This window comes from Crocodylus porosus, unplaced genomic scaffold, assembly GCF_001723895.1.
Source record: "Crocodylus porosus isolate Cpor-Errol unplaced genomic scaffold, CroPor_comp1, whole genome shotgun sequence".
In the NCBI taxonomy this organism is placed as follows: domain Eukaryota; kingdom Metazoa; phylum Chordata; order Crocodylia; family Crocodylidae; genus Crocodylus; species Crocodylus porosus.
In genome coordinates this window covers 2,020,370-2,037,784 of record NW_017728906.1, presented here as the reverse complement: position 1 = coordinate 2,037,784, position 17,415 = coordinate 2,020,370, and the positions used below count along the sequence as shown (strand labels likewise).

The following is a 17,415-nucleotide window of genomic DNA, read 5'->3' as shown; positions in this document are numbered from 1 at the left end:
GTGGGCTGCTCGGATGCAGCGCGTGCACAACGTCCCTGCGTGTCCCAGGGCTGAGTGCTGCCCTGTCCCCGTCTGCCACCCCCGGCGCGGGGATGCTTTGGTGGGTAGCCCCCTGTTGTGCCCGGCTCTGTTTAGGGGGGTTGGATGAAAAGCCCCTCAACTTCCTGCAGCCCCTTTCACTCCGGTCCTGGCCCCTTTTCTCTTCCTTCCCTCAACGCGAACAAAGCTTTTTCTTCCCTCTCCCCCCACCCTCCTTGTAGAGGGTTTGTGCCCCAGCAGGCAGGGATGCTGCCTGCAGGGGATGGAGACTGCACCGCCTGGCTGGGCAGAGGAGGAGGAGGGCATGGGAAGGAAGGAAATGGTCTCTTATCCAAGCGGCGCGAGGCTAAGTCAGCAGCTCTTTGTCTCAGCTGTGCCTTGTCCAGTTTCCTCCTGTGCGGCCCTCATCCTAGCGTGCCTGCCTGGCTTGTGGGTGAAGCGGCACGCGAGCCCTTCCATCTGGGCACAGCCGACGCGTGACAGTGGGAGTCCAGTAGGAAAAGTGATGGCCTTGAATTCACCGGCGGGTTCAAGCTGGATCCCCGCTGACGGATTGCCAGCTCTTGTGGTTGTGCTAGTGGTGGAGGCTGTGGCTAAGTGAGGATCCTAAATTGTCCCCTTCAGATTCAGCCTCGGCAACAAATTGTGTTTTGAAGCCACCCTCCCCCCCGCAGCCACAGGAGTCTCCAAGTGGCAGTGGGAGCGTGAGATGGAAAACTGGCTGGCTTGCTTTTGTCTCCTTCCACCACAAAATGTGCTCAGAAATTTCCCCACCGCAAAATGCTCTGAGAAATTTCCCTAGGGCTATGACCCTGGGGGGTTCAGGCATGCAGACAACACTTTTACAGGGAGTCAGGAGACCAAACTTCTGGTTTGGTTATGCTGTTGAACTCATGCATGGGCTTGGATGAATCACTTCAGTGCTCCCTTCCTATTTGCCTGCCGTGTCCATGCTATTTGACTAGCCCCTCAGTTAGATATATCCCTGCTTCTCAAAGGCATTTGTGTAGAGATATTGATGCCCAGAACGTGGACAAACATGTAATGCTCTTTTAGTGATATCCTCTTGTATTTCAGGAGGAGGAGGTAAGGAGGCAGAGAGGCAATTTTGCCTGTTTCCAAACTTGGCGGTTACTTAACTCTTTCCCAAGGTCCCCATCCCCTTCACACCAATTTGGGAGAGAAGGAATGCCACTGACTGAGCCACACAGTAGAGCAGGCAAGGAAGATGGGTTTGGCTGTGTTCAAAAGCAATGATAGGGAAGAGGGGAAAAAGGCAAGAAAGGCTTTTGTTCTTAGGGTGGAAGAAAGAGAATTTTCCTAAAATTGTAGTGAAAAAAACAACAGGAATTGGTAAAGTCCTGTTTTTGTGGGGACAGGAGAATAGGTGCTGAAAATAGCACCATCACCAGACTTGCAAACTTGAATGGTGACCTTGCCAGTAGCAACCGATTTACAGCCCCCTTCCTTTTTTTAAGTGACAATTTGCATTAACATAATGGGCTTAAACATATATAGCTGAAGCCTGTATTCAGGGCCTGCCTTATGGGTGGGCAATGAAGGCACCATGGTCAGGGGGACAGCATGCTTACAGGCATGCATGCATACACGCATGCCCTTGCCCCACTCCACCCTGGCTGATCCCCGCCCCAAACAGGAGGAGGAGTGCCCAGCCCAGCCCACTCCCTGTCTCCAGCTGCTGCTCCGGAAGAACTGGGATGGATGCATACAGGCACCTGCTCCAGTCCACCCACCTTGCTCCTGCACAGTGGCAGCAGTGTCTGCCTGGCACACTGCACTGCTCTGCTTCCCTGCTGGATTGTGCTCTGTACCTCTGCCGGCCTACCTCTGCTTCTGCCTGCTACTGACTTTAAGGTGGGGGGAGATGCCAAAATACAAGTTTGCCCAGGGTGCTATTTTCCTTAAGGCTTGCCCTATCTATATCTGCCTTTTTCTCAGACCTGAGGAAAGGTGTTTTGTGCCTGAGAGCTTGTCCAGCCTCTTGCCTAACTCTGCAGTGGGTCCAGCAAAGGATATGATCAAACCAATCTTGCTTCCTTCATTGAAGGGGAAGTAGGGTGCGTGATGGTCATCAGCACCACCAGAAGAGGAAGTAGGGTGCAATATGGTCATCAGCACTGAAGAACGCAAGGGAACATAAAACCAAGGATGAGCTCAGTTTTTGTTGTGTTGAGCTGGTGTTGAGTGGAACTCCCAGGATAGTGTGTGAAAGAGGAAACCGTGATGGTGGTTAGAGATGTAATTCAAACTAATGGGTGGACCATGAATCAAGAGGCCAAGGTTTTGTTTTACTTCTGCCAGTGACCTGTTCTGTGATGCTTAGCAAATCACTCCTTCCAGCTGTTTGTATTTCTTTTTTACTTAGATTGCAGGTTGTCTGGGACAAGGGCTGTCTCCTGTGTTCAAATAATATCTGGCACAGTAGGTCTCAGGTTTTGGTGCCTCTAGTTGCTAATATAGTACAAACAGCTAATGAGGATGAATTACAGAATGGGTCTTTAGAAGTGATGAGATTATTTAAGGAAAAGGCATAGGAATGGATTGCTGAGAGAACAACTGTAGGATTAAGGGACCACAGAAATCATCTAAAAAAGCAGATCCAGAAGAATAAGAAGATGGACTGTGGGAAAAGTACTGGAAGGATCAAGGGAGAATAAGATTGAAGCGTTAGATTTGGTTATGATGAAATGGCCAGAGAGAAACAATTTGCATTAATGGTGTAAAGACAGTTTTATTCATTGCAAATGCCATTTGAAAAGAAATTGTGATTTAGGGAGGGTGTACTCCAGCCAAATTAGAACAGGAGTCAGAAAGGGGATGATATGGAGTGTTGAAGATACTGCTGAATTCTGTGAAGGAGAAGTTGGCCATGGCCAGATGAGTAGGGGCTTTCAGGTTTAGTGCCATAAGCAGCTGCATATGGGAAATGTTAAAACGTGCACTGCAGTTTTACAGCGTGGGGCCAAAATTTGCTACTGGGCAATCTTGATAGCAAAACAACAACAGGAAAAAATTTGTCACGGTGCTTGTGACAGGAGCATGTGCCCAACCACACAAAGTCTTGGTTCTCCAGGAAGATGCTCTGACTGCTGGCCAGAGCATCTCAACTCCTTCAGTTGTGCCCTGGCTTTTCCAGCATGCCAGGAATTGGGAGGAGCTGGGCAAGGGCAGTTTTCCTAAAGCGGGACAGTTTGTTCCTCCACAAAGTACATGTGCAGGAGCATGCACTGAGGTAAAAAGTGGTGGCACAAAGCTGGGATGTTACTATTTTTGCTGCTACAAGCACACACCCCTGCATATCTGGACATGGCAACTGACCGCAACCTGAGGAGCTGGGGTATTGGTTCGAAAGGAAGCCAAGTGTTGGTTGGATGTAGAAGGCAAAGTCAGAGGTTGGGCTAACAGAATAAAGTATGAAGAATGGTCAAGGCAAGTCCCATCTACCTCATCCACTTGAAGATCCTGAGAACAGGGAATAGAAGGTGGAGATATGTGCTGTTGGCAGTGGCCCGGTATAATTTCTACACTGTTTATCTTATGCCAACTGTCATACCATTTTAATTTTTCAGGACAAATTGCTACTTCTACTGTATAGTAAATGGTGGTATATATAGGACATCTATCAGCAAACCAATAATGTCTCTAGTTAAACATCTCTAAATTGAGACCCTGTACAATGGGATTCAGTCTAGGTGTTGCTGGACTGTGCCGTGGTTATGGCAGAACTGTATCATAGTTAAGGATTATAGTAGTTAACAGTACGCCATCTGCCAGTTTTGAGCCACTTCAGCTGTCTGTGTTACTTTTTCTTGTAAAGCATTTTTGATGAGGAATGTTTATTGTGGAACTCTGTAAGCTTCTTTAAAATACAAAAAAATGAAGATGTTTGGGGTAGGGGTAGGGGTAGGAGTAGGGATGCTCAGCAATAAGGGACAGGTGGAACAGAAAGGCAAAAATGAAGAGAAATGGATAAAAGAAACAAAGGAGACAGATTGCTTCAGAATAAATGGGTGCTGAAGAACTCTGCTAAATAAAAGTGACATACATGGACTGTCAGTGAAAGAAACAGAATTAAAGAGAACTAGATCAAGGCTAAACAGATCATAAGACATAGTGGAAAGACAGGAAAAATAGGAAAGCATAGGAGGAAAGAAATGTGAGAGCAGGAACCCGTTGAAGCTGTTCTGGTTCACTAATACATTCTGGGCCTTATTCATCTTCTTTGTGTGGCAAACTCTCATTAAATTTGGTAGGTGCACAGCCCCTGAAGCAAGTTTATTATGTCAGTTAAAATAGGATGTGATAGGAGAACTGTCAGTTAAAATAGGATGTGATAGGAGAACTTTTTTACTTTTACTTTTTCTTTGTGATTTTTTTCCCACTCTTTCATGATGAATAGTTAGCTACATTTTTTTCCAATTTTTCTACCCATCTAAGCTTACTTGGAAAGTATTAGGAATATCTTCTTAGTCTTACCTTTCCCTGTTTATGGAGTTAGATTAATGTAAATTCAACCTATTTTGTGTTCACATAACCACATAGGCAGGTATGTGTTTGTTTGTTTTGTGACAATTTACAGGTATGGATTTAAAGTGACTTAGACCAGCTGACACAATGGATGCTGAGTATATTTTTAAGCCCTAATTTACAATTTTTTGAACATATCCAAAGCTTTAACAAAATACTTTTAAATGTGTAGTAGTGTGCTATTGGAATGGGATAAGAAAGTCGCAATGAAAATGATGAGTTCTTAGTTTTAGCAAACAAGTGGCTATTACTTACACTTATTATTTACACTTCCAAAATGGAAAAGAAGAATAAAACTAAAGTTAGGGACAACTTTTCCCTCTTCTTCATTCCTATGTTTGTTTTGTGATTAATTGGAGTTTGTGCAGGAAAAGAGTGTTTTACTCTGGTGGTAGTGTGTGTGTATTTGTGTATAATAAATTAACTATATTCTGGTCACACAAAATTTCTATCTAATTACTTAAAATAGGACAGAGAAAACAACAGTTTGCACATCTCCAAATTAAGGACAAAATAAAATCTGTTGTTAGATAATGCTGTTTCATAGTTTCAGAGATGTTAGGGGCTGGAAGGGACCTTATAGATGATTGGGTCCAGCCCTGCTGCCAGGGCCAGGATCAGGGGCCCAAGGCAGAGTCACAATCTGCTCTCCACGTGTCCCTGCCTGTTGCAGGAACGCGAGACGACTAAACTGTGGATCACGGCTCAGCCCCATGCTATCACAGCTCCCGTTGCCCAGCTCACTCCTGGATGTCACTCCCCATCCATCCACAGCCTCATCCCATCTGTCTGGCTAAGCTTACTCTGCTAGCAGGTAAGTGTCCATGGAGACCCTGCCCGCCAGTGTGCTCCATCCTCTACCCCCAGTGGTGGGTTTAGGGTGGATGACCCCAGGACCGGTTAGGATAAATTGCCCCCCTGCTGCATCAGGCCAGGTCAGCAGCCCCACTTCCCACCCCTTCCTCCCACTGGCCTGCAACAGCTCACCAAAAGTCCTTAAGTGCCCCTTCAACCCAAATAATTGCCCAGTCCTAATCTATTGACATATATTGGTTAGAAGATGCTTAAGTTGTAACTTTTTTCCCCATGAATACCTCTAATTACACAGTAAATCTTGAACTTATTGCCGCCAGCAATTTTCATTTGAACACACTTGGCAAACAATTTTCTCTTATGTCAACTTTTAAATATCTCAATTTATGATCAGTGAACCATAATACCCACATGGAAATGTCTGTTTTGCTTTTCCAATATGTAGCTAAAATTGTCAATTTACGTGGGACATGTGGTTTGTGTTTGTTAAGTCTGCCAGAAATAGCAGAAATAACCAGTATGACAACAGTCACAGCATCCTTGTAAAGTAGCATAAGCATATATATATATCGGTGGGCAATATATATTTGTTTCCTTTTGAAGTAGTTTAGCTCTGGTGTTTAATATTTGGGTACTTTCTTGAAATAGCTGAATGAATTAAATGACAGTAGCCAGTAAGTGCTTTATTTAAGCAGCTGAGCCTGCTTGAAAAGATTTGATGTTGCTTTATGGTACTCTAGTGCTCTCCCTTCAATATCCCACATGATATTTCCTAAGAGGAAAAGATAAATTGTAAGAGGGTTTCCTCTGCCACTCCCTTTTCCACGGCAGGAAATACACAGGATTGCAAGGGAGGGGCTCTGCAGTGGCAAATCTGATGCACGCAAACACATAGCCAAGTGGATTTGAATTTAACGCATGGGGAAAGGGAGAAAAGAGTTAATCTGGTGTTCTTGAAAAATGTCAAATGTTGGGTTTGGAGACCAAAATCTTTTTTATCAATGTAATTAAATTAGACCTTCTGTTCATTAGCATAGAAGAAAAGCATACCATCTGTAGCATAGGCAGCTAAGGACTGAGCATGTGCCAGGCAGTTTTGATATCTGATAATCTGATGTAGCTCAAGGTTGTAATCTATTGTGTTTAGGAGGAAATGGGTGAAGTGTGTAGTCTGATTTTTTTTAGATAACAGCCTTGCAGTTTTCCCCAATTTTCTGTAGAGGTAGTCACAAATCTTTGCTCAAGCTGTAGGTGGTGTTTTGGCCCTACAATAGTATCCAAACACAGTATGTTGACCTGGTTATTGGGAGTTTATTGTGTGCACACATTGGTTTGTTTTACTGTAGGCTGTAAAGGAAAAAGAAAAACAATGAATGGAGGAAGCATAAGGAAGTATTCATTCCTGAGTAAACCCTAGAGGATTCTTGCAGGACAGTCAGACCACATGCTCACAGGACCCTGATCTGATCACCTGCTGAACCTAGTAGACTAAGTGTGTGTAGAAGGCCTGGAGCCTAAGACCGACAAGAACAAAGCAGCTCTGGCTGGTTTAAAAGGGACTTTATTGCTATTACTCATGTTTATTACAGTAGTGCATAAGAGCTAAACAACAATGGGGCCCCTTGTGCCTAGGCACTGTACAAGCTCAGAATAGTAGATACTGTGTGCACTGCAGATTTTACAAGATATCCATGTATGGAAGAAAGAAGTCAGATACATATGTAGAGGAAATAGCTTGTTGGGAACAAATGTCAGAAGTTCCATTAGTCTGAAGAGTTAAGTGATGTTTAGTTAGAGGTGGGAAAGGGAAATAGGAAGAAAAGGGAAGGTTGAGTGGATAAGGAGGGCAGTAGAGAGGAAAAGAAACTGAAGTGAGAGATGCAAAGTGACGCTGAGGTGAACAGAGTGAGGAGAAACAGATGGGGAAAAGGTTGGCCCATAACCGTGTGGCAGGCAAAGTTAATTCAGCCTGTGCAAGGATTCTTGAATATCCCAAGGTCTCTGGTTCAGCTGTACCTGCAACTGTTCCTACTTACTGGAGTTACTGGCGAGTTGCTTTCTGTCCTTTCCCCCCACAGCCACATAGTTGGGAGTAGGAACACCGCATAAGCCGATGAGCCCTCTGAGTTTGTCAGGGTCCTCTTTGCACTCTTCTGGACACAGGGAGGTCTGGGGGAAGGAAGGGTGTCCCTAGCTGTGTTCTCATTTACCTCTCCTATCCTAGTGCAGTTGCAATCCTTCCTTTGGATACTTCTGCAGTCATTCTTTCCAGACCAATTCAAGTAGTGAAGAGGTAATTGGAAGTACCAGAGAGATACCAAGTTGGGTGTCTGTGGAGTTTAGGCCTACCAAGACTGTCCAATTCATTGGGGATGGTGATCCATTAGTTAGGAAAGGCACATGTATACTGTTTGTTTTAAAATCTTCTTTTCTCCAAGTGCTTTGTTCCTGCTGTTAAATAACTATATGGTTGAAGTCTGGTTGCTTTGTACACCATATATTTTGGGGGCAGAATCCATAATGCTTAGCTTAAGTGTAGACTGTCAGAAAGCCCAAGGCTGAATCAGTTCAATATTTGCAGGGTAGTCTAAGCTGCATAGATTGAAGCAATAAGCAAGTAAACAAACATTCACTTTTGATGCCAGAAATGCAGCCACATGTCTGCAGTGACCCAGGCCAGAAGCTGGAGGGGTGGTGTTAGAGCATACCTCCCTGCTTGGCTGGAGCAGAGCCAAGGCTAGCCTGCCCACACTGCAGGGGGTGGAGTGTGGGTTTGCAGAGGAGGTGAAAAGCATCTTGGGATGCTGGGGGGGACTGTGAGTTAACTTGACACTGGAGTTGTCTGGGACAGAAGTTCAAAAAACTGATTTAACCTAAATCAGTTAAGTCTAATAATACACCCATCCAGATTTATCTTAAACCAGTTTCAGCCATTGTGAAAGCAGGTTATGTGCACTAAACTTCTGTTGTGTTACAGATTTGAACCTGTTTCTGATCACTTACACCCATTTATGTGTGATTTGTGCCCCTAACCTTAAGGTGCTGATCTGCTGGGTTCACCCAGTGGATACTCTGCTACCGTATCATATAGCCCAGCGCTTGATATAAGAGTGCAAGAAATTTAAAACAGTCTCAGGAAAAGCTGATGCTTCAGGAGGCTCCTTCAGCCCTGCACCCAGACAGTCACATTCTTCCCCACAAGTAGCAAGAGTCTAACTGATCATTCCATCATGTTTGTAAGATGGAAATCTTTTCCTCTTTGTTTTTCAAATCAGTGATTTGCTGTGACTATCTATACAGGAAGCATGTAAATCAGCTTTGGGAATGGACCTCTGGACTAAAATTCGGTGTAGCTTAAAAATGTTATACCAGGAAATGAAGCTGTCAGTATAAGCATTTATCACTGTTTTAAGGCCTGGGAAAAAAAAATTTGGACTTAGTGACCTTGGTAGTTTCTGTTTTACTACAAAAGATGAGGCAGGTCTAATTATTCGAGAAATCTTTTTTGTCAGAACAAAAGAAAACGTAGTGATATTTTGCGGACTCTTAGAACACAGTGATAAGATAGTCACCTCACCATCCTATAAGGAGCTAAAGATTTTTTTTATGTTTACAGTGGGTCATGTCTTTAATGTATGAGGGTGTTGCAGTTTGTGAAAAGAAAAGAGTTTGGGAGCGGGAGAGAGAAGAATAGGTATTTTTTCCAGAAAGTCATTATACTTGATAAAGAAACTATACTGAGGAAGTAACTTGTTATAGTGGAAAAGCTGTAGAAGCAAGGGTCAGTTTAATCTCATTACTGGCTTAGCTAAAGATCCATTTGAGCTATTCCTGTTAGATTTGATTGGGATAGGAATTGTAACTGATTTGTTCATAAATGACTCTATTTTCCATTCTGGAAAAGCAAACTGTATAGTAGCTTTGCTGAAAGTAAACAGACCATAAAAAATGAGAGGAAGAATAACACATACATGGAGACTTCCCGGCTAAAACAAAGACATGGGACAAACCATTCTATAGCTGAGAAGACCTCCTATACTGGAAAGCTGTATATAATTTATAAACTAGACTTTGAGCTCCACTCTTCTGAACTGGGTGAGAGAATTTTTTAATGCAAAACAATTCTCTTGTTATCTGTTATAACTGGAACCTTTTGTTTGAATAAGGGCCTGCTTGGTTAGTGAATCATTGTTTTTTCTCTGGTTGTTAGTAAAACAAAACTTAAATTTGGCCTGGGCACTGTAAAGTTGCCTGGTAATAATGTGTACACTTACTTGAGATGACTTTAAAAGTCCTAGATGAAATCACTTTGTTTCCTTCCAGCCAAGACAAAGTGCAGGGTACACTCATTAAGAATCAGACTACCGTTGACTTACATGGAAGTTGGATGAAGTCTTAAATATCTCTATTATAGAGTGTGTATAGGTGAATGTCAGCAGATAAATTGTGCTTTTTTGTCTGGGTCATTTGTTTAGCTTCTCCTAATTTTAAGTTCTCCGCATTACCTGAGTTATAAAAAAAAATCTGCTTCTGTTTTACATTAGAAATATCAGAAATGTCAAGTCTGGAGGCACCAGTTTTTGCTTGAGGACTCCTTGCAAGGCTGTAAAGGAGGCTATCCCAGATATGTTTTGTGAACTCTCAAGCACAAATTAAAGAGTGGAAAAGGGAAAAAAAAACCCAGACAGGCTCCAGGAGCAGCGTGAGATGCGCAGGTGCAAGCCCACTGCGCCCCCGCTCCCCCAAAGGCCTAAGTGACCCCCAACTGCCATGGAGTGCCCCCGCTGACCCCCAGCAGCAGCTGGAGGTAAGTGGGGGCTCACGGTGGGAGGGGCTAGCCCCAGTCTAGCCACAGGGAGGCAGCTAAGCCGGAGCTGAGGGGGGTCTCTCCCCGCCAGAGCCATGCGACCAGAGCCTCATGAACAGGCTGTGCAAACAGGCGTGCTTGTCTGCCCAGAGTGTGAATTAGTGTGGAGTTTGCGCAGGAGGGCAAGCAGGAGGGCCCAAGGCCCTGCCTGTGCACCCCCACCCTAGGGAAGCCAGTCCCAGCCGTAGCCAGCGGCATGACACGAATGGGCATGCACTGTACCCCGAGGGTCCCCTCAGGGCCTGTGCCCTCCCCTCCCTGCCCCCAGTGCCTCAGACGGCCACCCAAACAGAGCCCATGGTTCTGGGCTCCACACAGATGGAGCCCCTGGCTTGCAGGTGCGCAGACTGCTTGTCGCTTTTTCAGGCTCTGGGGCCCGGGAGCATGGCCACCTCCCCTTGTAGGGTCTGCTCCCTACTGGGGTCTCTGGCACGCCAGCTGGCGGAGCTCCAGGCCGCACTCCAGAGACTGCATGCTATCTGGGACTGTGAGCAGGAGATAGACTCCTACTGCTAGGCCCTTCTCCCCCAGGAGGTGGAGGGTAGACCACAGTCTCCCTCCAAGACAAAGGAGGATTTGGGGACCTCCTATTCTGTCCAGCCATGGGGTTGGACCAAGGTGGTCAAGGGCCCCAAGATCCGCCACACCAAGGCCCCTGCCCCGCTGGAGCTATGCAACAGGTACAAACTTCTTGCAGTCCCAGCAGAGCCTGCTGAGTTGCCAGCTCCCGCAGGCAACACAGGCACTAATGTAGCTACCGCCCCGGCTCTTCCCAAGACAAAACACAAAGTCTGTGTCGTGGGAGACTCCATCCTGAGGGGGACTAAGAGGCAATCTGCCATTCCAACCCCTTAGCCCGGGATGTCTGTTGCTTCCTGGGAGCCCACATCCAAAACATTGCGGAGAAAATTCCTAAACTTCTCCAGCCCACAGCCCACTATCCCATGCTCCTTATCCATGTGGGCACCAGTGACATGGCTTGGAGCGCTCCCAGCCGGGTCATGAGGCACTACAGGGATTTGGGAGCTGAGCTCAAGGGTCTGGGGTACAGGTGGTGTTTTCTTCGCTCCTCCCAGTCTCAGGCTACGGGCTGAGCAGGAAGAGGAGGGTCGAGGTAGTGAACCAAAGACTGTGGTGCTGGTGTCATCGGGAAAGGCTTTGGCTTCCATTACCACAGTCCGCTCTTTGGTGAGAGAGGCAGCGAGCTGCTGGGAAGGGATGGCCTCTACCTCTCTCCGCTGGGGAGGAGGCTCTTCTCAGCCAGACTGCCTGACCTGCTCCACTGGGCTTTAAATTAAGCCCGCCAGGGGATGGGCGGACTACCGCTACTGCTGGCCCACTGAGCAACCTTTGCAAAGCCAGCAGGCCAAGGCACTTAAGGAAGTCTACCCATGCCCCAGCCCTGGTACAACTGGTAGGCAAGGCAAGGGCCCCCAGGGGACACTTGCCTGCTTGTACACAAATGCCAGGAGTTTGGGGATTAAACAGGAGGAACTTGTCTTCCTGCTTAGTGCAAAAAATCACAATGTCATAGGGATAACAGAGACCTGGTGGAAATCCACCCACAACTGGACCATGGGTATAAATGGCTATACCCTGTAGAGGAGAGATCAAGTAGACAAAAGGGGCGGGAGTGTAACTCTCTATGTCAAGGAGAGCTATGCATACCTGCAAGCCGACATTGGTGACCAGGGTGGATGGCTGGAGACCCTGTGGGTTAAAATCCATGGGAACACGGCACAGGGGACACAATGGTGGGAGTCTACTATAGACCTCCCACCCAAAGTCAAGAGCTTGACCAGGAGTTTGCTAGGGAATTGGCTGACGCCGCATGCTCCAGGTCCATGGTTGTCATGGGAGACTTCAACTACCCAGACATCTTATGGGAAGAGCTCTCGGCTATATTCAAGTGGTCGCAAAGCTTCCTCTCGTACATGGATGACCTCTATCTGACACAAGAGGTCTGTGGGCCAGTGAGAGGTAAAGTGCTGCTCAGCCTGGTACTGTCAACCGGGAACAACTTAATGAGTGACCTAATGATGGAAGGGAAGCTGGGTGACAATGACCACGAACTGATCACTTTCACCATCTGCTGTAAAGCTGGCAAGTCAGTCAGCAATACAGAAGTCCTTGTCTTCAGGAAAGCTGACTTAGACAAGCTCAGGAGGCTTGTTGGTGAGACCCTAAGGGACCACGACCCAAAGCGGAGGGGAGCTCAGGAAGAGTGGTTGCTCCTCAAGGGAGTGATCCTCGATGCACAAGCTAATGATATTCCGCTTGGAGAAAAGGCAGCAAAAGAACACAGCAGCTCCCTTGGCTCTCCAGGGAACTAGCGGACCTCCTGCAGCTAAAAAGAAAGATGTACAAAGAATGGAGCACTATTTTGCAATGGTCTGGTCCCGCAGGGAGTGAACCAGGAAAGCCAAGGCTGCAACAGAACTCCAACTAGCTACAAGTATCAAGGACAATAGATTTCATAGACATTAGGGCTGGAAGGGACCTCGGAAGATCATCGAGGCCAGCCCCCCGCCCAAAGGGCAGGGGGAGTCAGCTGGGGTCATAGGATCCCAGCAAGATAAGCATCCAATTTGCTCTTGAAGGTGTTCAATGTAGGTGCTTGAACTACCTCCGATGGCAGGCTGTTTCAGACCCTGGGGGCTTGGACACTAAAGAAATTCTTCCTTATATCCAGCCTGAAATGGTCTTGCAGTAGTTTATGGCCGTTCGACCTTGTCATCCCATGGGGCGCTCTGGTGAACAAACGTTCCCCCAGATACTGGTGGTCACCCCTGATAAACTTATAGGTGGCCATCAGATCACCCCTGAGCCTGCGCTTTTCCAGGCTAAAGAGCCCCATGGCTCTCAGCCTGTCATCATAAGGTCTGTTTTCCTGACCTCTGATCATGTTCTCAAGCTTCTCCACATCCTTTTTGAATTGTGGAGCCCAAAACTGGACGCAATACTCCAGCTGTGGCCTCACCAAGGCCGAGTACAAGGGGAGAATGATGTCCTGGGATTTGCTTGAGAAGCATCTATGGATGCAAGCCAGCGTTTTGGTTGCTTTACTAGCCATAGCATCACATTGCAGGCTCATGTTTATCTTGTGGTCAATGATGACCCCCAAGTCTCTTTCTTCCATAGTGCTGGCCAGAGTAGCACTGCCGAGCCTAGGAGGATGCTGCAGGTTTTTCTTCCCAAGGTACAGAACCTTGCATTTTTCAGTGTTAAACACCATGAGGTTCTCATTTGTCCATTTGCTGAGACTGTCCAGGTCAACCTGGATAACCCGCCTGTCTTTTGGTGTGGATGCTTTGCCCCAAAGTTTGGTGTCATCGGCGAACATACATAAAACTGTATAGGTGATCAGAAACCAGTTTAAACCTGTAACAGAACAGAAGTTCAGTGCACATAGATTGGTTTCAAAATGGCTGAAACTGGTTTAAGGTAAACCTGGGTGGATGTAGTATCTGATTTAGACTAGTTTCACCTAAATCAGTTATCGAGCTTGTCCCCCAGATTCCCTCCTGACTTAAGTTACCTCACTGTCCCCCAGCATCCTAGGATGCTTTACAGCTTCCCTACCAGCTCTCTTCTCACAGGGTGGGTGGGCTAAGCCTTTGCCCCGCTGCCTGCTCCAGAAGAGCTTGGCTGGCCCTGCCCCCAGGCTGTCACAGAGCTGAAGCAGCAAAGCCAGTGGGGGACACACGGGGCCAGCAGTGAGTGGAATGGAGGCCCCTGCCACAGCCTCTCCCAGCTAGGATCTACACAGTGTGGGTGGGTACCATGGCAAGAGCTTTCCCCCATGCATCCCAGCTTTCCTCCTCCTTCAGCCCCATTGGGCAGTCACACTAGCCCCACCATCACGCTGGGCCTAGCCTCTCTGGGGGGAAGGAGTGGCTATAGTGTGGGGGCTCTGTTTCCTTCCCATCCTTGCCACCCTTGGGGCCACCATGGCTACTGGTTCTGGAAGCCTAGGGTGGAGCTGGTGCCATGTGCTTGAGAGCCAATCGGGGATAGCCCTGCTTGACTGGGCTTGACTGCCAGGCTGGGAGGTATGTGGGAGTGTCCCCTGCCCCCTATCTTCTGGCCTTGCCAGTGCGAGCATTTGCCTGCTTCCCCTGCCCCTCTGCAAGGGCAAACATATTACATTTCCTTGTGATCCAATCTTCTCAGCTTAGAGAAACCCCCAAAGGTTGGATCAAATCTGCGTCAGGGTTTTTGACTGTCTACACTTAGCCACAATGACTACACAGTGGCCATGTCTACATGTCCACATTTAGTGTGTATTAGCCCAATTTATGGCACATTAAGAGCACATGTCTACACATGCGCGCCCTTAATATGCCTTAAAAATGGTGATTTTAGGCTATTTGAGCCTAAACTTGATACCTGCATGAAGCAGGTATGAAATTTATGCACAAATAGCTACGTTGAATTAGTGAACATGTAGACACACTAATGCACATTAATGCGGTCTATATTCATTGACTTGGGACCTACTTTAGTACCAAGTTAGTCTGCACACCTGCGTTAATGCACCTTAGCACAAGCACATGTGGATGCATGTCTAAATCACCTTAAGGGTCATTAGGCTAATGTGCATTAAGTTTAGGCATGCATAAAAGCATGTGTAGACATACCCAGTGTCATGCACGGTATCAGAGGGCTGAAATCTTGGTATTTTGCTTTGCGCTCAGTTAGTTCACAGGGATTGTACATGAAGTATTTTGAGCCCCTAGAGGGACTGAAACCATCTTTATGGTTGAATGATTTCATTGGCTGACTATGAAAATCACCCATGAAGTGCAGAAGTCAGTCTGTCAGCTTACTCTGCTGGAAGAGGAGCTGAGAAAAGCTGCGTTTTGAGTAGAGGAACTTAACTGGAGTGGCTGTGAGTAAAAGCTGGAAGAACTGGAAAATAGAGGGAACAAAGATAAATCTTAGTTCTTCAGAGAGCTAAGGAGAATCCATAGAAGGGAGAAAGTAGCAGTAAACTCCGAGTTACTGGCACACTGACATGAAGCGCTAATAGGCTGAACTTAAAACTGAGGGTCAGGAGCTATATTTCCTGCCTCTTTCCCAGGCTAGAATGCTCAGAGGAGTCCCTTTAAGGAGGTACATGGCTGTGTCTTCCTGTTAGATAATTTCCGGAGTGACCTATCTAATATTTTTTGTAAAATATTAGAACTTTTATGTCCTTGCAAGGGATGAGGGTGGCAGAAGGACAAGTCCCTCCTTTCCACACTGATGGAGTGAAAACTGTCCTCAGGCAGAAGTTGCTGAGAAAAAGCAGCATAAAAAAAATAATTAAAATGACCATAAAAACCATCATTTTTCACTGAGAAAATGCCTAGAAATTACTCATGGAAGTGAGCTCTAAATAAAGAGGATACGACAAAGCATACGGAAGGGGCTTGTTGAACAAGGACAGAGAACATGTTCCAACTTTACAGGCAACCCCTGCTTAAAGCTGTTTCACTTAGTGCTATTTCGCTATAACGCTCATTTTAAATTGATACCTGATTTCACTTAGCGCTCAGCAAGTTTCGCTATAACACTCGCAGTCGCCATCTTAAGTTATTAAAAACATTTGCGGTCACCACCTTTGCGGTCATCAAATACTTTTGGTTTTGTTTAATGCTCATTTTAATTAACGCTCGGTTTTTCAGGAACCAATTAAGAGTGCTAAGCGGGGGTTGCCTGTATAAACCAATATGATAGGAGGAGATAGAAGCTGTTCTGAGAAAAGTTCTTTGTTGAAATTACTCCGTACTTTGCCAGGCTTGACCTTCTGGACCTTTGTCAAGAGAATAATGTACAACAGCCTCACAAGAAAATTCTATGCAAAGAGACTAGGATGTGTAATTTGAAGTTCTGACTTATTAGTTAAATAGGTGCCTTGACTTTTAACAAACAATATGTCTCTTTCTGTTCTTTGCTGTTTTCCTTTAGTTATTACTGCCCTTGAAGTACAGTGAACTCATACATGATGAACATAACTTGATGCAAAGTAGAGTTTTTTATATTACAACCATTTTTTTTAAATACATTCAAATTAGTTTTAAAAAATGCATTTTACTATTCTTTACTTCTTACAGAAAAACATACTTGATACTTACAAGAATGGTAATCCCTAAATTTTTGGATCTCCAAGTAATGGCACAGATATCACGTTTGAAATTATTTTTATTTTAAAAAGTTTGTAACCAGCTGTAGACATGTTTCTATAAACACGAAAACATCTTTTTTCCCCCTCTAATGGTGTAATTTTTCACCAGGGGAATTTGTGTCTGCCAAAATATTTACAAAGTGTTAGTTTATGCACCTGTTTTAGATATAGGGTTTTGATTGTGAGGCTGTTGATAATAGATTTTGTTCTAGTACATTGTTTTTATAGCACTTTTCAACTAATTTCCTGCCATGTCTCAGAAAGAGGCCCACTGACATAAGTTTTCAGAATGTAATGATTTTTAAGGAAACCCGTAGACAAGGGTCTACAAAGAAATCATAGTTCTGATGAATAACCACAGGCACTCCCTCTCTTACGGGAAAAGAGGATGAGCTAATGACTTTTTTTTCATTTGAGGAGTAAAAGAAACCAATAAAAAGTTGCACAGACATTCATACTGATAAAATAAATCTCTACCATCAAGCCTAATTTTGACATCCCTAATTTTGACAAACCTGTGAAGGGTCCAGATGTCTATGATGTTCCTCTCAGCCAGAAGACTCTCAGCATCACAGAACCTTAATTTCATTGTGTTTTTTAGAGTACCTGTAAATCAATTTTCAGCATGTATTTGTTAAGGTAATATTGTCCCTTCTGTTACTTCTTTGCAGGTCAGTATTCACCTGGCTCATTCAAGCTAGCTTTGTTTTAACTATTGGATAGAAGAAAAATATGATGCCAAACCGAGGTAACTTTTCCTCTTTCCAGAGTATCCAAACAGGTAACAAATGGAACAAATCAGTTGTTTTGTAATGGAATTGGCACATTTCTAAAGACATCCTTGATTTTGATCCTGTAATTTAATCTTCAATTAGAAGTGTTCACTTTCCTGCTCTTCTTATCTCTCTACTTTGTTTTACCTACAAACAGTAAGCCATTGCTATAGCTTTGGCATACATCGCAAACAAATAAAATAAAA

The 17,415-nt window shown here is 45.3% G+C and overlaps 1 protein-coding gene across 5 annotated transcripts in view; it reads left to right on the top strand.

Annotated features, from left to right (window-relative positions):
• The first annotated feature begins 261 nt into the window (after window positions 1-261).
• The window catches only part of PHLDB2 (pleckstrin homology like domain family B member 2), an 89,992-nt gene continuing 72,838 nt past the window's right edge, over window positions 262-17,415 (top strand). For all 5 annotated transcript variants that reach the window (XM_019528596.1, XM_019528594.1, XM_019528595.1 and 2 more), the window contains exons 1-2: window positions 262-532; window positions 17,108-17,217. In XM_019528596.1, the coding sequence (XP_019384141.1) occupies window positions 17,169-17,217 (49 nt within the window). In that variant the 5' untranslated portion in view covers window positions 262-532; window positions 17,108-17,168. The remainder of the gene's footprint in view (window positions 533-17,107; window positions 17,218-17,415) is intronic.